General features: G+C 38.5%; 1 protein-coding gene across 1 annotated transcript in view; it reads left to right on the top strand.

Annotated features, from left to right (window-relative positions):
- LOC149199557 (OVARIAN TUMOR DOMAIN-containing deubiquitinating enzyme 12-like) overlaps positions 1–22,256 on the top strand; it is a 230,341-nt gene that overhangs the window by 84,565 nt on the left and 123,520 nt on the right. Inside the window, exons 4-5 of the mRNA XM_089399405.1 lie at positions 5,700–5,754; positions 5,958–6,032. Of these exons, the coding sequence (XP_089255531.1) occupies positions 5,700–5,754; positions 5,958–6,032 (130 nt within the window). The remainder of the gene's footprint in view (positions 1–5,699; positions 5,755–5,957; positions 6,033–22,256) is intronic.

Genomic DNA, 22,256 nt, shown 5'->3' with positions numbered 1-22,256 from the left:
AATCTTCATGATTGGGGGAATTTTGTGTAAATAAATAAATTAGGAATGTGAACAGTCATCGGGAGATGAATTGAACAATCACTCCTATTGTATATAACAATGACCTACCTATGGAATAATATACGAATCAGTTTTTGTTTTGTGGAGTTACTGCATGGCCTGACAAATTCAGTGTTTATTTGGTTAATAAAATAAAATGCTAGGAATAAAAATTGTTGCAAGTAAATAAATCTGGGTTGGTATTAGGAGATTTAACACCTAGTGTAAACACTTTTGGAGTAATAAGAAAACTATCGTTTTATGTGTTTGAAACCTAGCCCCATAATTTCCTTAACTTCCTCTACACTAGAACTTTGCAAACCCACAAACTTCATGAAACTCACAACCTCATTAAACTTGCAATTATCCTTGTGGAGTACATTTTACCCACAATAATAGTGGTAAGTACACCTTGAACTTCTTCTCGGTAACAAATGATTCTATAATACCAATATTCATTAGATATTCAGCGAAGTAACATGACATGTCCTCCCCCCTCATGTCACATATTTCACGTGTCGGACTTGACATGTGTCTAACATGAGTTTGAGTCATGTTTTGTTCTGAGGACACGAGTTTGAATGGTTTTAGACATGAAATTTGGACATGTGTCTAGTGAGAAAGCATCATAAAATCGATTTATTGCCTCATTCTCACGCAATTCAGTCACAGGTTTGGAACTCTCAAAGGTTTTGGAGTGCAACTAAGGGCGATTAAGCAATGTTAGAAGGGATTCCAAGTGTTGGCAAGTGGATTTGTCTAGGGCCTACTAATGCTATGCATTTAATCGTAATGTTAAATTTCTAACATTATGATTGATTGACTCAGGATGTTTGAGAGTGTTTTTGTCCTTATTGGATTTCATACAGAGAAAGTTAAATTTTAGATCCCACTCAGAATCCAACAAAATTAACAATTTTCAGGATTTCAAGATTGGGGGGATTGCAGCGTTTCCATTGGAGTCTGTCATGTCTGATGGTATGGAACTAGCTTTTAATTAATAGGACCAATCCCTTTATGTACCTCGATGTTGGTGGCATTGATTGTTGAACTCCTCTGTCATGACCCTAGTAAAAATGTTCCCATCACTCAATCTTATTTTAATGCTTAAAGGGTGATATTGATGATGGGGATCACAATATAGGCAATGATTTGGATGATATGTATTACTAGTTATTTGCTATAGCATGATTTTTTTTTGGACTCTACAGGCCATGTAGGACCTCTTTGTCGATGTATTTTTGGTTCAGAGATGGATTTCACTTAGTGGGTTATGAATATAATTATGTAAAAGTAATAAATATAGATAATAAATAATAAACATAATAATATGTAATTAAATAGTAATTAGTTAAACAAAGAGGCATGTCTAAGGAGACATGACCATTCATAAAGGGACACCTGCTTGGTATATAAGAAATCCCCTCACTCTCAATTGTATCATCATATTATTCATACATTTTAATATATATTCTTGTATCTCAGTGGAGGTCTTTATATTCCAAGTCTTCTGGAGTATTTAACTCGAAGAACGAACTTTGTTCGCTTCATTTGGTATCAGAGTAGTTCGATCCTTTGGCCGCTCCACCGCTGCACATAGCCATGCTTTCCGATCCAAGCCCTTGGCCATCCAGGTTTCGTCGACATTGTTGCCGTCGAGATTGAAACGTTTCGTTACACTTTTGGAAGTTTCTTTGTCGCCGATTCGTCAGAGGCCTTTGGCCATTAAAAAAATAATATAAAGAAAAAAAGAAGATAGCCAAAGAAAAAAAAGAGAAAAGAAAAAAAAGTACATATAAAGATTAAAAAAAAAATAGAGAAAAAAATCATATAAAAATCTTCTATTAAGAAAAGATATATATAGTATTGGGGGTTTTCACAGTGCATTATATTAGATATCATTTTGGGATTCAATTGCGTTAAGTAAGTCATTCATCTATGACCATTTTAATTCAAAACAGTGAAGGGAACTCTACTTGAATGGTTCATGAGGCACAATACTTGCTAAGGTTTTGCAAATGGGGTAGCAAGCTAAGTAGGCTTGATTGTGGGGAAAACTCCACAGTTAAGCGCGCTTGAGCCAGAGGCGATTTGGGATGGGTGACCTCCTGGGAAGTCCTGGTTACTGGGTGCAAGCCCCATAAGTGATGATTGATGCTATGTGATTCATTTCACTAGTTTCAATCCCACTTCTTCACCCCTGTGAGCATCGCCCGATGCAATGAGTGCTAAGTGGACTATTCAAAAATCATGGGAAATTAATTAGTTATGACTACCTCTCATGAAAATGGTCATAGATGAATGACTTACTTAATGCAGTTGAATCCCAAAATGATATCTAAGATATATATAGTTCGGTGTAAATTTTGAAGGAGAACATTATTGAATCTTCATTAAAAGGGAATCTTTCCAAATATCTTTAATACTATACATAAGAGAAGGAAGAGTAGATAATATTATCTTGAATCTTCATTAAGTGGTTTACAAGCTTGTGGTTTTAGCAACCCATGGTAATTGCCCATGGTATTTTCAAGGTAAAAGAAAAACAAAAGGAATACAAAATCTCTTTATGTGAATGGTAAGTTTTTACGTGGAGAAAATTAACAGAGTCAAAAGCACATAAGTGGACATATATTTTATATTATACCCAAAGAGGTGAATAGCCACATTTCACTAGAGTTGTAACTTTTCAAAAAGAAAAAAAATTTACATAAAGAGAAGTATTATATTATAAAGGGGTATTTTAAAGAAAAGTTCAAGTCATAAAATTATTGAAAATATATATAAGTACAAAGCGGGTATTATTATAAAAGGTTACTTGAAAGATCCATATATTAAAGTTTATAAAGGGTTAAATCTAGAACTATAAAGAGACATAAGGATATTTTTTTTTTTTTTAATGATGTGGTTCACGGACACCCTGGTCAACGGGTGGCACTACGTCCATGGAAAAATCTGGGCTGATCAACCCCGAAGGGAATCTAGCCCCGCGGCTCACTAGCAAGGCCTAACCCCAAGGGCTTTGGGGAGAATGGACCCTGTGACCTCTCGATGGCGAGGCACTGATTTTGACCAACTGAGCTAACCCTTGGGGTTGACATAAGGATAACAAGTTATAACAAAGGAAGACTACTTTTTAAAAACATTATAATAAATATAAGGTGCTGTTTTTTTAAATAGTGGAGCTGTATTAACTTTTTTTGAAGTGGGAAAAAATATATAATTGAGGAAAATAAAAGTTAAAGGGGTTACTTTTAAAAACCTTAGGCTCATCCGAAGAAGAAAAGATGGAGTCTAATTTAGAAACAAAGGAAGGAAGATTTTCCTATAAAGGTATTCCAATTGTAGATTTTAGATTATTTACATTAAAGGGGTGTATCCAAGGGAAAGAAATTATTATCACTATTAATACAAATGTCGAGAATAATTACATAAATATAGGCGAATGAGGAGGTCTTTTTGGAGGAAAAGAATATGAGATTAATGATTTACAAGTGACAATTGATCATTATGAGTACATATCTCAATTTCGTGTCGTAACTATGCTTGACAAAAAAGTTGACATAATTCTCGGTCGACCTTGGTTCAAGGAATTAGGTACGTTCATTCTAAACACATAAAACAAATTCTTGATATTCCCTTACAAGAAGAATATCGTCACGCTCCAAGACATGACAACGAAATCAAAATTGATATTGCCTTCAACAAAATATCTTAACGATATTTCGAAACTAATGTTTCAAGAGAATCCAGAAATAGTATCAAAGAAGCAAAAAGAGCTTGAAGAAGTCATATCCAACAAAAATAAGGAAAATTCATGTTTGAAGGAGCATAATTAGAAGCTACTTACACAAGTAAGAAAATGTAAAGCTAAGAAACACCAGTTAGAACAAGAAAAGGAAATTTCTGAAAAGAAACTCAACGAAAGTCTATCAGGAAAAGAAGAGAAAAGTTTATGCTTAAAGAACCTTAACCAAAGGTTATTAGAACAAATCAAGTGTTTAAAAGTTGAGAAGCTTGAATACCAAAATAAATTTGACTCAAAAAATGAGGAACTTTTACGTCTCAAAAACCATAATCGAAGTCTACTCACTCAAATTAAGAAACTTAAGGATGATAGGAAATCATTGGAAAACAAGTTAGAAGAACTTATCATGAAAGAAGTGTCGAAGTCGTTAGTCCAAGTTGAAGGTAAAGGAATAAATACCATCCATTTAATATCACGACTCAAGAGGATGAGAAACCAAAAGAAGTTAAAACATATTCAGAAGTTGCAGTTCAAATGATGAACATTCCAAATGATGATGCCAACTCAACAACAACACCACCTAAAGGAAATCAGGGAACTGGCACTAACATGATAAGGGAAAGTCCAACTAGAAGAACTCCTTATCATCATTCGAATCACAAGAACAGATATCTCAATCAATCTACGAATCCATATCACTCAGAACATAACCAACAACTTATGTTCCAGAGAATACTGAAGTGGGCACAACTCAGTCCAGTGATAACAGTTCATCACAATTTTCCAGTAATAAAAAATTTTCACAAAATATTAATTTAGGATGGTTAGATCCTTCATCCGTGTGACATTTTTATATATCATTCCAAGGATCATATCGACTTGTATCGACAAAGATGACTGTCCCGAGACGAGAAGACGTTCGGAGTAGGAAAAAGAGGTCAAGGCCTTTCATCAAAAAGCTTTGAGGACAAAGATTTTTGAAGAGGAAGGCAATGTTATGAATATAATTATGTAAAAGTAATAAATATAGATAATAAATAATAAACATAATAATATGTAATTAAATAGTAATTAGTTAAACAAAAAGGTATGCCTAAGGAGACATGACTGTTCATAAAGGGACACCTGCTTGGTATATAAGGAAACCCCTCACTCTTAATTGTATCATCATCTTCTTCATACATTTTAATATATATTCTTGTATCTCAATGGAGATCTTTATATTCCAAGCCTTCTGGAGTATTTAACTTGAAGAACGAACTTTGTTCGCTTCATAGTGCTATTTTGGTTATATGCATTAGTTGTATGATTGAATTTGTATCATCATAGTGTAAATGTTTTATATATTTCATATTTTATGTGTAATTCATTATTATATAATATATAACATGTCCTCCATGTCATGTTCCCTGCGGGGGGGTGTCCTCGTGTCATGTGACTTAGATATTGAGACTTCAATGTCATAGATGATGGTTAACTATCTTCATTTCCTTTTTCTAGTGATTTGGAGCTAGACATGAGTAATAGGCCCCACATAGCTGGGCTTGATTAAGTACACCCTAGAAGTAAACTTCTTTTTGGCTTTTGCTGTAATAATATAGTTTAAGGTTTAAACAACTTCTCTCTATTCTCTTCTCTTTTACTGTTTGATGAATATAGTTGGCCTAGAATATTAGATTATGGATATGCATAAGGAACTCTCTTATTGTTCATACAAGGTAAGTTCATCTTTTATCCAATTGATCGTCTTTCGTCACTTCATGAAAATAAGTAAAATTTCAATTTCAATTTTAGGTAAGCTTGCTAATAAGAATCAATGATTTATTTTCTTTGTTCACGTCCTATACCATGATGCTGCATATTTACTAAGAAAACTTATGGAATTGAGAGTTTACCTTTTCATGCATGACAGATTAACTACTTATGGGCTAAGTGAATTGAAGGTCTCTGGGGATGGCAATTGCCAGGTTTGTAGGTTTATTGATGGTGATTTCCTTTTAATTTTACTATACAGGGAATTAGATAAAATTGTTGAACCAAAGAAACATGTACCTTGGTTTTGACATGTAATTGACCATAAGTGAATAATTTCTCTAGATCTTTTTTCAATATAAATTTAGTATATTTCAAATTTTTACTAATGCTAGTGAACTTGTACCTTGTTGAACAGTTTCGTGCCTTGTCAGATCAGCTTTATAATTCTCCAGAGTATCACAAGCATGTTAGAAAGGAGGTAGTTAAGCAGGTACCACATGGGACTACACAAGGATTGTTCTTGGTTGATAAGTTGGAATTATAAAAACATTGAAAGACTTAGTTGAAGGTTACTATCTAATGGTTGTTTTGAATGTAACGTGTTGCATATATTTAGTGGATTGGAATGCATTCTTAGGATGGCTTTATAAGTTAATTCTTCTATCTCGGTCGCTTTTGTCATTGTATGTTTTTCCATATAATGTACATTTTATACCATTATAAAATTGACACAGAACTATAAAAGAAGAATCTGAATTGTATTGACTAAAGCATCAAAGCATCACCTTCAGATTCGTACATTATCTCTCATTCATGCTAGAAAAATATTTGAATATTGGTCCTCAAAAATATAGGTGGGAGACCATATTACATTATAACAAATGAGGTACCTAATTATGGAGTATGATCTCCCTTGGAATTTCTTAACATTTTTCGTGAGGAAACATTGTCACAATACACACCCCACAACTTCATTGTTGCCACATAGCCACTTTACTGAAATGAGTTGTAGTTTTGCAATTTTTCTGACCTCTGGTCTATTCTGCTGGTGACTAATGATAAACTACAACATCACGAGAGGTGATAAATTATGGATGGTTTATGACATCAAGATAGGCCACCTATTATGAATCACATTAAATGGTTCATAGCATCACGCAAACTCATATGGCTAGGAGTTTCTCTCTTGAATAAGCAGTTTCTAAGTTTTCATGTTGAGCTTGTTCTTTGTATTAATATGAAGATATTGAACAGTCTGATATGCTGACTGTTGTTTAACATTATTCTTACTACTTAGTTGCATGCATTGTGGAATTCTTCGAATATGGTCTTCCTTATGTTTTAAAACTTTTATTTCTTTTATTGATGTAAACGTGATTAATGTTTTCACAATTCTCCAATTCATATTCATTATGAAAAGAATGAATGTGTCCCCCCCCGCCCTTTAACAGATACATTCTACCCCGGCACTTGATTGATAATTATCTTATATTTATGTCTTTATTTGGTGTCAAGTGGGTCTCTATTTCCTATTTATGGTTATGCTTCCTTTGTTGTTAGGTAGTTGCTATTCGACTAATTTTATTCCCCAAAGTTGTCTAATCCTAAAACAAACTATGAATTCCACTATTGATTTTCCTTGCAAAATGATTCTAAAAGTGTTTAAAAATTAAGACCATATGTATTCGATGGCATGAGGAGTTACGGAGGAAAGCTGGGAATTCCCTGATTTTTGATATTTTTTTTTCTTTAACATATATAAAAAGACATTCTCCCAACACACTCCCACCTGATAAGTATGAACATAGATTGGTTGCACATCATTCTAGGAGTGAAGCATTCAGTTATCGGCAACTTTGCATGTGGCCTGGGTGTGCTTCCCTAGAATATAAGTAATGTTTGATTCAGTTAAATAGGGTACACTAGTAGCATATGTGTGCACTTTTATTCATATTCATTCAGTTTATGAGAGAGTGTGTGCACTGTTTTTCCTTTCCCAAGTTATTAAATAAAGTAGAGACGATTTTCTGAGTGCTGCAATTTCTTACTAGTTTCCATCAGTACCTTTCAGTTAGCATATGTGTTTTCAGATCTAGCACAAGGAAGTAGCTTTGAGAGGTCCTTAAGTTTCTTGTTCTCTAGGGTTAAACAGTTTTCAGGTCTATTTACATGTATTGAAATTCAACACAGTACCAAAGCTCTTTTTCTGAAACCATCGGTGGGGAGTTATTAGAAGGTTTCAAGGATAGGACGCTCAAGATCCATGCTTGAGAAAAAAACTGTGAACTTGTGATAGGTTGTTTTAAGTTGCTGATCTTTTTGGTTTAGGTGTGTTACCATATTTGCAGTGATAATTAGTCTTGGTCCTCATGAGAGTCACATGTTGGATAATGCTTCCAATTTTGTCCTATGGAAGTGCAGGCTACAAAATCTATTGGAGGAGTTTTATCTTTGTGCCAATGTTAAGTAGAACTTGCTTTAGATGAATTTGAGACATTCCCTACTTTTTTGGGTGTGTGGCGCCCCCTAGGATCCTCCTCGGGCCAGGGAGTGTGCTGCCAAGGTGCTCCTTGGACATTCGCCGAGTCCCTAGGCACTCCTTGGATGCTCCCTAATGGTAATGTTAAATTCTTAAAGTAGAAGTTGACTTAAATTTTTAACATTACCATTAATTGTTTCGAGATGTTTGAGAGTGGTTCCAAGCTCATTGGACTTCATATGGGGAAAGTAGAATTTCAAATCCCATTCAAAATTCATTAGTCTTAACAGTTTCCAAGATTTCAGGATTCCGGGATTGCAACATTTTCATTGGATTCTATCATATGAGGGTATGCGATTGACATTTAATCAAGAGCACCAAGCCCCTTATGTATCCAAATGTTGGTGGTGTTGATTATTGAAATCCTTTGTTATGGCCTTAGCAAAAACGTACCTTTCATTCAAACCAAAAACATTGATTAGGGATATTAAGCTTTTTCTACCATATTTTAAGGCTTGGATTAGCCAGTTTCATCCCATGTTGCAGGACTCGTACCTGTATAAGACTTGTCTAGCTATTGAATCAATGACTCATATAAGAATCGGGATCCATGTAAGACTCAACAAAATACAGAGTCCCTCCATTTTCCCCTTCCCTCCACCTAATCTAAAAAAAAATGAAAAAAAAAAAATTGAAATTTGCTGCCAGGGATGGGTCTTATATGGGTCTGTACGAGTTTGATACGAGTTGTGTGCGAGTCAATGCGAGTCTTATGTGAGGGTAAGGGTCTTATGTGCAGGTTCTATGAGAGTGACTCATTTCGGCATATGACTCGTCAAGACCTGCGAGACTTGAAGGGTCTTGTAAGGGTTGTGCTTCATTGGTTTCATCAAAAATTGGGTGGTGTCAATTGATGTCCCTAAAGAATCGAGGTTGAGGCAAAGGCCAGACAAGAGGCAAAGAATGAAGGATGATACTAGTGATGAGAATACCAATATGAGTGATGGTGGAACATTGCTTGTCAAGGATTGGTGTAACATGCATGATAGTGCTACCTCCCAGCTATAGTGTTGGGAAACATGGGTGCTTTCACAAATGGTGAACACTTCTTTTACAGAGGGGTGTTGGACTACAATTTCTCCATAGCATAAAAAGAAATAGGTTGAATGTAAATTGGTTAGAGAGCTTGGTTTATGTTCATTACAACTTGTGATTATTGTCTCATTACTGTGAGGTGCCAAAGTCGGATAAAAGCTTGAAGGCTTGGGACAACAATTTAGAGGAGGATAAGTTGGAGGATTGAGTATTGGTTATAGAGAAACTAGAGAATGCCCTTATGGATGATGGTGATCATGTTGAGATTCCACCCCATCCACTGCCATAGCCCCCATGTGTAGGACACTAGCTCTACTAGTAGGGGCTTCATTTTCAGTTCTGCCTACAACCTCTTCTACATAGTTTCATCTTGCTTTGGCACCACTACCACCAAGCCCACTCAAAAATGTCGTGATGCAAAGAGGAAAGAATAGTGGATAGAATCATAGAGATTAGAATAATTGCAGTGAAGCACGACCCTGATAAGAAACTTCAAGATTCATCGGTCTTGATGAGTCATATGCTGAAACAAGTCACTCTCATAGAACTCGTGCATAAGACCCTTACTCAGGTTGACACGTTGACTCGCATACGACTCGTGTATGGACCCATATAAGAGCCGTCCATGGCAGCAAATTTTGATTTTGATTTTTTTTTTTTGAGATCAGGTGGAGGGAAGGGGAAAATGGAGGGAGTCTGTATTTTGCTGAGTCTTATACGGGTCATTTCTGATTCTGATACAAGTTTCCGAGTCAATAGCTAGACAAGTCTTATACGAGTACAAGTCGTGCAACATGGAAAATTGTTTCTCCTCTTTCACTGCTTTATATATCATACATGATAGATTTATAGTATTTAGCAACTAGCTTAGTTTATTGCTTTGGACCTTTTTGTCTTCATGCTTCGGTGAGAAGATGGCCTATTTTGTAAACATAACTATTTTGTCATGTTATTATTGACAGTTGTAGGGTAACCTATTTCATTCCATAACTTAATGGTCTACTTTCTATTGTAGAAAAATAATGACCTGCACCCATTTCAAGCATTCATTTGAAACATAAAAGAGTTGTTCTACTTTTCAGCTAATACAATGAACAATAAGCAAGCACACACATAAGTTTGACATAATTATTTTGGTCAACTTGACCCTGGAAAAACCCCACAGTGGGGAAAAACAGTGCTGAAAGGAAACTTTTATTTTTTCTTCTTAGAAATTTTTACAACAAAAGATTAACAAGAAATTAACGTATCTCTTCCCTCTGAGCTGTTGCTCAGAGGTCCTCTTTTATACTGAAATTACGGACTGATAATTTCCTCTCAAAGTCACTCTCCTTTCAGCAAATTTTTCGGTCTCTTAGTCAGGGAATGGAACCATTTAGACTGCTACAGATGGCCGTAAACTCAGGCTCATTCTTCACTGAATTTAACCCAGGCTGAAGCTGGCTATTACTCCCCAGAAATCACGTTGTTACACACTCTGAAATGCTACTTAAGGCTCATGGCTTCCCTCTCTTAAACAGACCCGAGATTCTTGCTGAGGTAACCTGAGAATCTCACTGGTAAATACAGGAATACGAGCTGATGTTTTCAGAGATAAACTTGTGGTTTTAGTGACCTAGCTCATGCTGAGAAAGGACGGATATTTGCTTTCAGACTTCGACTCTGTGTGATGACAGTAGATGCTGCCTTGAATCTCAAGCTCCCTTTTCAGCTTTAACTTAGTCTCCTTGGGATTCCTACTGCTGTAGCTCCTTAACTCTGCTGTACAATTTCTCGAAGCTCTCCTCCTTTCTCCCTTGCTCCTCTCCTCAATCTTCTCATGAGAAATAATGAGCCCCTAAAACTCTTTTTCTCCCTTTTTGTCTCTTGGGAAAAGATGAGAACCCTATCCCTAAGATTTAATGGTTGAGATTCAATCTCAAACCATTTAGATCAAGGGTGGAGATTAGTCCCCTACTTGACCCCTGATGTGGTCCCCCTTTCTATTAATGAGCCTGCCTAGTACTTTTAATGTTTTAGCACCATGGTCACTTTTTCTCATAAAGTGACTTTTAAAATAGAAGTCACTTTAATAATATAAAATGTACTTTAGTACTTTACACATGAAGTCGCTTTTAAAAACACATGTGACTTTAAAAACTTAAAGTACCTAGTACTTCTCCACATAAAAAATACTTTAACCCCCTTGATATTAATAAATTCATAATATCACTTCGACAAAAGGTGATTAATGTGTCTCCCTAGGCCAAAAGGAGAAATGCCTAGGAAACACCTCCTTGGTACCATTTTCAACATCTATTATATGGTTTAAAATTTTGTATATTTTTTTGTAATTGCTAGAATTTAGATTCTAGATGATTGATGCTTGAATTATAATTATGAGTGTCATATGGATGCCATTTCTACCTTCATCAATATGTACACATATGCCCTTTTTCATATATTTTGCAACCAATTTGGCATTTTGCATTTTTTGCTATATATATATATATATTGGAATGTGTAACTCCACACTTGATTCTTTCTATTAATGTGCAATTGAATGTATACAAGGTCATGACTCTTCAGTTCATTATCCTGTTGATTTTTAATGTACCTTGGACAAGTGGTTTCCCATGGGTTAGTCTATATCTAGGGAAAAATATCCAAAATAATTCTTTTCCTAAGTATGACTTTATAAAGCGAAAGTGACTTTATAAGTGGTAAAGTCATTGTTAAATTATAAAGTGAAAAGTGACTTTAGACATAGAGTACAATGTGGGTACTTTATCTAATGGGTGAGTTAAAAAATAGAAAGTGAGAATTAAATGCACATTTATTCTCATCTCTTGATCTAAATGAATCTGAGCCATTAGATCTTAGGGTTTCCCAAAAGTCATTTAGGGAAACAAAAGGGGGAAAAGAAAAGAGACACTGTATTCATTCTTTATGAGCAGATTGGAGAAAGGAGGCTGAGAGCTGGAGAAAAGTTATGAAGGAAAAATTTGTTGTAGCAAGCTGAAGGAGTGATTTCTAGGCAAAGTTGGGCACGAAAATCGAGGCATAGAAGACAACAGAAGGTACAGTACGAACAACATTTAATGCTGTGAGTTGCATGGCATTCGAGAGAAGTTTTTGAATTTTTTTTTTTTGAAAATAAATCTGTACAGGCCGTACAACAGTACGGAATCTGTAAACACAGTCCGTACAGTCGTATCTGTACAGTACATATTTATAGCTTCAAGTGGGCACGAAAATTGAGGCAAAGTGGGCACGACTTTCAAGGAGTTTTGGGCTGAAGAGATAAGTTGTATTTTGTTGTTTTGTTTTGTCTGCAAATGTGTTTTTCTTGAACTTGAAAGATAAATAAATTTGAAGAGCCCTCTAATAGGTTTTCCTCGAAGAAGATTGAAGGGGTTTTGCCTGGGTCTAAGTTGACCAAAAATCTGTGTATTTTTATATGTGTTGCTGGTCTATTTATGTCCATATTTATTTTCAGTATGTGTTGACACTCCCATGTGTTTTAATCGGAAAATTTCATTTCCAGAATTCTATATTTTGAATATATGTTTATGGGAAAGGGCATTTAACTGAATGGGAGTGATAAGGTGAAATTAAAACCGGGTTGGGATTGCAGGAAACATTTTAGTCATCAAATTTCAACATGGTATCAGAGCTACAGGTTGAAAATTGCAGTTTGAACAACGGACAGTGGTTTGGGACAACAAACAGTGGTTTGGACAACAAATTGAATTTTTGGACAGCAAATTGAATTTTTGGACAGCAAATTCAGTTTGGACAACAAACTAATATTTTGGGACAGTCAAGTGAAATTTCACACAGACTGAACTTTTGGAACTGCAAGGTGTGTTGGAAAGTTCATTTCTTCATTTTCTTGGTTTTGTAAATTTTGGACAGCAGTCATGGCCATGTTCTTAAGGATAGAGGACAAACTAGATGGGATATCCAACTATGCCGTTTAGAAGGACATAATTCGGATAGTGTTTAAGGAGGCAACAATTTGGGACATAGTGCGGCAAGTGGTTGTACCTCCTACTGCTGCATATGAACTTGCTGAATTCACAAAAAAATAATGCAAAGGCAAAAAATATTTTGATGGACAGTCTAAAGGATCATGTGGTTTCTCAAGTGAGAGGAAACACATATGCATATCAGATGTGGACAACTCAAATCACTCTCTATCAGAGTACTAATGAGAGCAGGAAGATGGTACTCAAAGAACAATTGAAGAACATTAGGATGACAAAGGCTGAAAATGTAGTTCATTATCTTGGTAGGGTCAAACAGGTAAGTGATGATTTGACTGCTATTGGTGAGGTAGTTGCACCCATAGAGTTAGTCAGGATAGCTGTAGTGGGACTTCCTAAGGCTTGGGAGGTCTTTGGAGATATTGTTACCTCTAGGGAGAATCTTCCCAATTGGGACAGATTCTGGGATGATTGTGTGCAGCATGAGATACGAAAGACTGACAGTGGTGGGGTGAAGATAGAAGATGAGGAGGATGTAGCCTTGATAGCCAGGGGGAAGAACAAAGGGAAGGCTAAGAAAGGGGCCTCATCAGATGGGGCTAAGGGAAAGGAGAAGAAGAAGAAGAAAGATACAGATATGTCCAAAGTCAAATGTTGGGCATGTCAGAAGATGGGACACTATGTTGCTATGTGTCCTGAGAGGAAGAACAAGGGGAAGAAGGGTACTGCAGCTTCAACAGAGGTGGAGCAGTTTGCTTCACAATTTGACCAGGACTTTGTATTTATTACTTCTACATCTAGTAGGAGTACATCATCCGATCTGTGGTACATAGACGCGAGGGCTTCCTTCCATATGACAGGTGCACGTGAGTTCTTTTCAGAGCTTGCAAAGAGGGCACTTGATATTGGGATTGTACTAGGAGATGACCGCACTGTGAGAGATGTTGGTGTGGGGATTGTGGCCTTTGAGAGGGAGTCTTTGCCTCCTTTGAAGGTCATGGATGTTTTATATGTTCTGGGGATGAATAAGAACTTGATTTCAGTGTCTGCTATGGAGAAGGGGTTTGACGTCACTTTCTGAGGAGGGCAGGTATTGATGCATCCCAGGGGAGCTTCCATCACTTCGGCCAAAGTGATTGGAGTCCGCTTTGGGAAACTATACAGGTTCAGTTTTCAGTCGGCATGAGCATTAGTGAGTAGCACATCTGGTAGCACTCACACTAGTACCACCAACAGTAGAGACTTGTGTGAGTTATGGCACCGGAGGATGGCGCATATGCATCATGGAGCTTTGAGAGTACTGAGGGAGATCACTATTGGAGTTCCTGATTTTAGTGTCAAGCATTATGAGGTCTGCAGAGGGTGTGCTTTGGGCAATTACACCAAGTTACCATTCCCAGCAAGCGACAACAGATCTACAAGTATACTAGACTTGATTCATACTGATGTTAGTGGTCGTATGTCTCATGTGTCTTTGGGTGGTTATGAGTATTATGTTATATTCATTGATGACTACTCTAGGAGGACTTGGATATATTTCTTGAAGACCAAGGGTGAGGTCTTAAGTTGCTTTAAAGAGTTCAAAGCTCTTGTGGAGAAGCAGATAGGTCTGAAGATTCAGGTCTTGAGGTCAGACAATGGTGGTGAGTAGATCGATGGTGGGTTTTCTGACTTCTGTGCATAGGAGGGCATTGGGAGAGAGTTCACAGTTCCTTACAACCCTAACAGAATGGGGTGTTTGAAAGGAAGAATAAAGCTATTGTCGGGGCTGCTAGAGCGATGATTCATGATCAGGGGCTGCCTTTATTTTTGTGGGTTGAGGCCGACAATACTGATGTTTATCTTCAGAACAGGAGTCCTCACAGAGTATTGGGGAATATGACTTCGGAGGAGGCTTTCACTGGAGAGAAGCCTCATGTGGGACATCTTCGTATCTTTGGATGTCTCACATATTCTTATATCCCCAAGGAGCAGAGGACGAAGTTGGAACCCATGGCAAAGAAGGGTATCTTTATGGGTTACAGCGAGACTTCGAAGGCCTATTGGATCTTCATTCCTTCTAAACGGAGAGTGGTGATTAGGAGGGATGTGAAGTTCGAGGAGGAGAGGGCCTATTGGAGATCACAAGAGTATGATGAGAGAGAGTCACAGACTTCTCCTCAGCAGGGAGGTTAGGTACAGGCAAGACCTCAGGGTTCTGGATCGACTGGTACAGGAGGTACTTCAGTGTTAGTGACATCTGGGGCACTAGTGGCGAGTTCACCGAGCACCTCTTTAGGGAGTCCACTGGTACAAAGTTCACATGTCACTTCAGCTGACACAGGCACAGGTGCTAGTACAGGTTCTTCGAGCACAGACGCTGGTATAGGCACACCAGGGTCAGTTGGCAGACCTTCAGGTTCACTAGATTGGGGGGCAGAGGATGAGGTTCCCTATGGGGAAGCTTCTTCAGGGAAGAGGAGGCCCAAGTGGCTTCAAGACACCTTGAAGGAAGCAGAGTTCGTTGGTCCTTCGAAGAGGGTGAACAGGGAGAGTGTGCCACTTGAGCGATTTTGCAGTTATGTAGCTAAGGCTACCAGCATTGTTGACTCTAAGCCTACTAGCTATTAGGAAGCTGCCAGTCAGGAGGTATGGAGAGAGGTTATGCTGGAGGAGTATGCCTCTATCATTAAGAACAATGTTTGGGAAGTGGTGCCTAGGCCTGAGGGCAAGTCAGTTGTGACTTCCAGGTGGCTCTACAAGATCAAGCATGCTGCGGATGGTAGCATTGAGAAGTTCAAGGCGAGGTTTGTGGCTAGAGGGTTCTCACAGATAGAGGGAGTTGACTATGATGAGACCTTCGCTCCCATAGCTCGGTACACTTCTATCCGGTCCCTTATTTCTATTGCTGTAGAAATGGGTTGGCAAATCCATTAGATGGATGTAAAGACCGCATTTCTGAACAGAGTTATAGAGGAGGAGGTGTATGTTGAGCAGCCATAGGGCTTTGAGGTACTTGGGCGGGAGACCCATGTATGTCGGTTGGGGCGAGCACTCTACGAACTCAAGCAAGCTCTGAGAGCTTGGTATTCGAGGATTGATACTTACTTGCAGCAGATGGGTTTCACGAAGAGTGATGCAGATCTGAACCTATAATACATTGTTGTAGGGGATGATCTGTTCATTCTTGTGCTGTATGTTGATGACTTGTTCATTATTGCGGCAGAGAGATTGATTAGTCGTTGCAAGGAGGATCTTGCTATGGAGTTCGAGATGAAGGACATTGGTTGATGCATTACTTTTTGGGGCTTGAGGTGTGGCAGGAGGAGGGGCATATCTTTCTGGGGCAGGGGCAGTACGCTGTGGATGTGTTGAGCAAATTTCACATGGCAGGCTGTTTTCCCATGTCTACACCTATGATCACCAACTAGAAGAAGCTTCATGCTTCAGATTCTAGTTTGGTGGATCCCACGTTGTATAGGCAGCTTATTGGGTCCTTGATGTATCTGGTCAACACTAGGCCATATATATGCTTTGTAGTGAACACGAGCCCAGGAGGGTCCACTAGGTAGTTGCAAAGCACATTCTTCGCTACATGCAAGGGAGTATTGATTATGGTCTGGACTATAGGCGGGGAGATGGAGTGAGGTTGGCAGGTTACATAGATGCAGATTAGGCAGGCTTTGCTTCTGACAAGAAAAGCACTTGAGGGTCTTGCTTCGGATTGGGTTCGACAGTTGTGTCGTGGTTCAGTCAAAAGCAAAAGTTAGTTGCTTTGAGCTCTTTTGAGGCTGAGTGTATGGCTGCTAGCTAGGCTAGTTGTGAAGCCATTTGGCTTCGCAAGTTGTTGTATGGTCTATTTGATTAGGAGTTGAGATCGACGGTTATTCACTGTGATAATCAGAGTTGCATTAAACTCACGAAGAATCTAGTGTTTCATGACAGGTCAAAACACATTGACATCAGATATCATTTCATCAAGGACTATGTTCAGAAGGGGGCAATGAAGCTGGAGTATATATCAACAGATGAGCAGGTGGCCGATGTTCTCACGAAGTCCTTACCAAGAGGCAAGCATGTCCATTTCAAGGACAAGATGGGTGTGGTGAGAAACACTTTCCTCGGTAAGAGGGAGTGTTGATTTTTAATGTACCTTGGACAAATGGTTTCCCATGGGTTAGTCTCTACCTAGGGAAAAGTGTCCAAAATAATTCTTTTCCTAAGTGTGACTTTATAAAGTGAAAGTGACTTTATAAGTGGTAAAGTCAATGTTAAATTATAAAGTGAAAAGTGACTTTAGACATAAAGTACAATGTGGGTACTTTATTTAATGGGTGAGTTAAAAAATAGAAAGTGAGAATTAAATGCACATTTATTCTCATCCCTTGATCTAAATGAATCTGAGCCATTAGATCTTAGGGTTGCCCAAAAGTCATTTAGGGAAACAAAAGGGGGAAAAGAAAAGAGAGACTGCATTCATTCTTCATGAGTAGATTAGAGAAAGGAGGCTGAGAGCTGGAGAAAAGTTCTGAAGGAGAAATTTGTTGTAGCAAGCTGAAGGAGTGATTTCTGGGCAAAGATGGGCACGAAAATTGAGGCATAGAAGACAACAAAAGGTACAGTATGAACAACATTTGATGCTGTGAGACGCACGCTGTTTGAGAGAAGGTTTTGATTTTTTTTGAAAAAAATCTGTACAGTCTATACAGTCGTATCCGTACAATACATATTTTCAGCTTCAAGTGGGCACGAAAATCAAGGCAAAGTAGTTTTCAAGGAGTTTTGCGCTGAAGAGACAAGTTGTATTTTGCTGTTTTGTTTTGTCTGCAAATTTATTTTTCTTGAACTTGAAAGATAAATAAATTTGAAGAGCTCTCTAACAGGTTTTCTCCGAAGAAGATTGAAGGCGTTTTGCTTGGGTCTAAGTTGACCAAGTGTTGACAGTCCCATGTGTTTTAATCTGAAAATTTCATTTCCAGAATTCTATATGTTGAATGTATGTTTATGAGAAAGGGCATTTAACTGAATGGGAATGATAAGGTGAAATTAAAACTGGGTTGGGATTGCCAGAAACATTTTAGTCATCAAATTTCAACATATCCAAAAGTTCATTCTTCTTCAATTTATCCTACATATTTACAATTTATTTACAAGGATACAAATCCCAAAGGATTATGTCCAACATGCCCCCCTTAAGCCAAAGGGGTGTTTGTGAACCTAAGCATCATCTTCAATTTTTCAAACTTTTCTTCTGCAAGCGCTTTGGTGAAGATGTCCACAAGTTTTTCACTTGAGGAACAATGTCTTAAATGAATAGTCTTGGCTTTTACATAATATTGAATCAAATGGTACTTTGTGTTGATGTGTTTGGTTCGATCATGGAATTTGGGATTATTGGTCAAGTTGATTGCAAAAGTATCATCAACTAGAAGAGGGGTAGAATTCATTTGTTTCTCTTGCAAATTTTCAAATGTTTCCTTGAGCCATACAATCTCTTTTGTTGCTTTCGCAACTCCCACATATTTTGCCTCTATTGTGGAATCTGTTGGAATTGATTGTTTGCATGATTTCCGGGAGACAACTGCTGATCCAAGGCTCATCAAATATCATAAAGTCACTATACCATTTTATGTGCCCTCATCAAAGTTTGAATTAGAATATCTAATCAAGCTGAAGTCATCATTGATCAACATGCGAATATTTGAGTCCAAAGCCTTGAGTTCCCTAAGTATTTTAGAACTCTTTTTGCTACAGAGCAATGTCCTTCACAAGGTTTTTGTAGAAACGTGGAAAGAATCCCAACAACAAATGAAACGTTTGGTTTGGTGGTAGTAAGGTAGGTAAGACTTCCCACAGACTGTTTGAATTTGGTTGAATCCTCAAATTCATTCCCTTCATTTGCCGTGAACTTCAAGTTATTTTCCATTAGAATATATAGAGGGTTGCTTCAACCTGTTCAACAATTCTCCGATGTACTTCTTTTGGGAGATGAATATGTGCTTTGGATGCTAAGTCACTTCAGTGCCTAAGTAGTAGTGAATATGTTCCAAATTCATCATCTCAAAGCCGTTCTTCAACTCATTCTTTATAGATGCAATATAGGTCTCATTGATCCCTGTTGTCAGTAGATCATCTACATACAGTACAAGATGTACAGTATTTTTGCCAACTTTTTTGATAAACAGAGTTGCATAATCAAGATTAAAGTGTTTGAAATTCAATTTTAGAAGATACTCGGTTAACTTTTCATTCTAGGCTCGCGGTGCTTGTTTTAGGCCATTTAAGTATTTGATGTGTTTACATACTTTCTGTTCTTATGCCTTCACAACAAATCCTTTTGGCTGAGACATGAAGACATTCTCTTTCAAGTCTCCATTCAACAGAGCAATGTTCACATCCATTTAATGAACTTTCCGTACATTCGAAGCTTCCATAGCAAAGAGAGTTTTTGGATGGTGGCCCATTTTGTTGTGGGGGCAAAAGTTTCATCATAATGAATAACTTCTTTTTATGCAATTCCTTTTTCCATGAGGCTTGCTTTGTGCTTGTCAAGTGAGTCATCTGATTTGTATTTGTTCTTGTAGACCCACTTGCAACCAATTGGTTTGGTTCGAAATGGAGGGTCCATTGACTTCCATGTTCCGTTATTTATGAGAGCATCATATTCCTTCCACATTGCTTCTGGAATGAACAAAGTTCGTTCTTCAAGTTAAACACTCCAGAAGACTTGGAATATGTAGATCTCCATTGAGATACAAGAATATATATTAAAAATGTATGAATAAGAATGATGTTACAATTGAGAGCGAGGGGCTTGCTTATATACTAGGTAGGTACCTCTTCATGGAAGGTCATGTTGAAATTTCTAAGTATTACCCCTTAGAAATTTTATCTGTATTCTCTGGTTTATTTTGCCTACTTGTTTAATTACTAACAAGTTATTTAACCATATAAATACTGAAATAAACATAATACAGTCTCAACCATCTACAGATCAACAACTAAAAGAAATGAACAAACACACAAGGGACACCGTTATTTTTGGACAATCGTCCCCGGAAAAACCCAATGTGGGAAAACCAGTGCAGCAGTTCTGAGGGTTTTATTATTAAGCATCTTTTCTTGAGTACACTGGGTGCCAAACTGGCTCACCCGACGAAGATAAATAATCTGGCAGTAATGCCTCTCTTCGGAAGCAGATATTCTGAAAGTTTGCCCCACGAAACCCTCTCCAGCATAATCTGAAGCACTACGTCAGCCCTCCTGGCCTCTGCGTCAGCCCTCTGAGGCTTTGGGTCAGCCCTCTGAGGCTCTGCGCAACCTCTCTAGCCTTCTACGTCACTTTTACAGCCTCTACGTGGATGACGCAGGCCCTTCTGGCCTTTGCGCAGTCATTGCTGACCTCGGCGTGGCTCCCTTTGGCTTTGCGTCTGCCTCTCTCCTCTGCATTGGTCTTCCGACACTATCTCTGCCTCTCTGCCTCGTACTCACTGCCCCTCGCTACAACTCTAATTACTGGTTCGATTTCTCTTAGCAAACCCCGCTCTAGAAAATCGAACTGACTGATCACTTTGGTGTATCTCCAACTGACCCTCAAGCCTCCTTTTATATTTTTTCTGTTGAGTCTTCAACGGCCGAGATTACATCTCTAATCAACAACTAAGGTTATATTTGGCTTGACCCATATCATTTAGAACCTTCTAACCCAATTTTATATTAATACCCATTAATATTTTTATTTCCTAAGTTTAGACTTATGAACCCATTTAAAATATTAATTATTTTAATATCTCCTCCACCGGGCAGAATTTCCCCAAACCATTTCTGGGTCTTGGAGATCTCATGTGCTTTAGCCTCTCCACCAATTTTCATGGCTAGATCACATCCGATGCTACGTCAAATCAACACTCCCTCTTAGCGAGGAATGTGCTCTAGTACATGAGTGCTCATGGCACAATCATCATCATCTTCTACCTCCTCCGCCTTCGCTGGCGTTGCCTTGGAGTCAGATGCCTCTCCCTTATTCTTCTTCCTAGGACACTGGGTTGCATAATGGCCTAGCTCCCCACAATTGAAGCACTTTATCTTGGAGAGGTCCTTTTTCTTCCTCTTCCCTTGTTGCCCCGCAGATGCCAGAGCTGCATCCTCTTCCTCCTCTTTCTTGACCCGGGCTCGTTTGCCGCTGCTTCCCGCCTTGGTCAGCCGTATGATGATGATCCCTTCTTGGCGAAGAGTTGCCCACAGTTCTTCCCATCCTGGAAGAATCACTCTACCCAAAATACTTTGGATGAATGTCTCCCACTCCTCGGAGACTGCATTTAGGGTGGTCCTCACCATTAATCCCTGATCCGACGTGGCTCCTATAGAAGTCAGTTGGTCCCGAATCTCGTGCAACCTGTTGAGGAAGTGATCTATCTGCTCCCCCTTCTGCCTCTGGTATGCCCGCAAGTAATTCTCCAGTAGCATCTTCCTCTGCACGAAAGTGCCTTGATACAACTTCGTTAAGGTGTCCCACATTTCCTTTGCTGTGTCCTTCTTGGCAATATGCTGGACCACATGATCCTTGACCCTATCAAGGATTATGCATTTTGCCTTGGCCATTGCATCATCATACCTTTCGTTATCAACTGGGTTGATTGGAACAATCAAGATTCTCAAGTTGAAGGCCATGATGCAATGTCTATTTAGAACAGACAAGATCATGGCCTTCCAGATGACAAAGTTGGACGCCTGTCCTGCGTGTCTTGATCCCTCAGTCCATTCATGGCCATCTCTACTCTTCTTTTCGACTCCTCCGAGTCTCTACTTCCCTCCTGGAAGTTCTCTCTTTGACTCCCTCTGAGTCTCTACTTCCCTTCTGGAAGTTCTCCTGCTAGACTCCCTCTGAGTCTTGATTTCCCTCTTGGAAATCCTCCTGCCAACAGTCGAATCGCACCTCTCTGATCTCCTATGCTCCTGCAACACTGATCTGGATTTCTTGGCTAGAAATCCGCCTAGGTAGCGACTCCCTCTACCTTGGTTCTGTCCTGTTAGGTACTGTTCTGCCTCGACAGCAACAACACCCCACCAGCTTCACTCTCTGCAATCTGCCCACAACTTCCTATGCCCCAACAACTGAAGAACTGAGCCTCTAGGCTCTGTGCAATCCCGACACTGGCTGAATTGCTCCACTAGCCAACTGCGTCACTCCTAC

The sequence above is a fragment of the Pinus tabuliformis genome, chromosome 2_1, assembly GCF_031772625.1.
Source record: "Pinus tabuliformis cultivar Carrire ecotype Pingquan chromosome 2_1, CPIR1, whole genome shotgun sequence".
Classification (NCBI taxonomy): Eukaryota; Viridiplantae; Streptophyta; class Pinopsida; order Pinales; family Pinaceae; genus Pinus; species Pinus tabuliformis.
The sequence above is the reverse complement of the archived record's forward strand: the minus strand, read 5'-3'. Positions and strand labels throughout refer to the sequence as shown.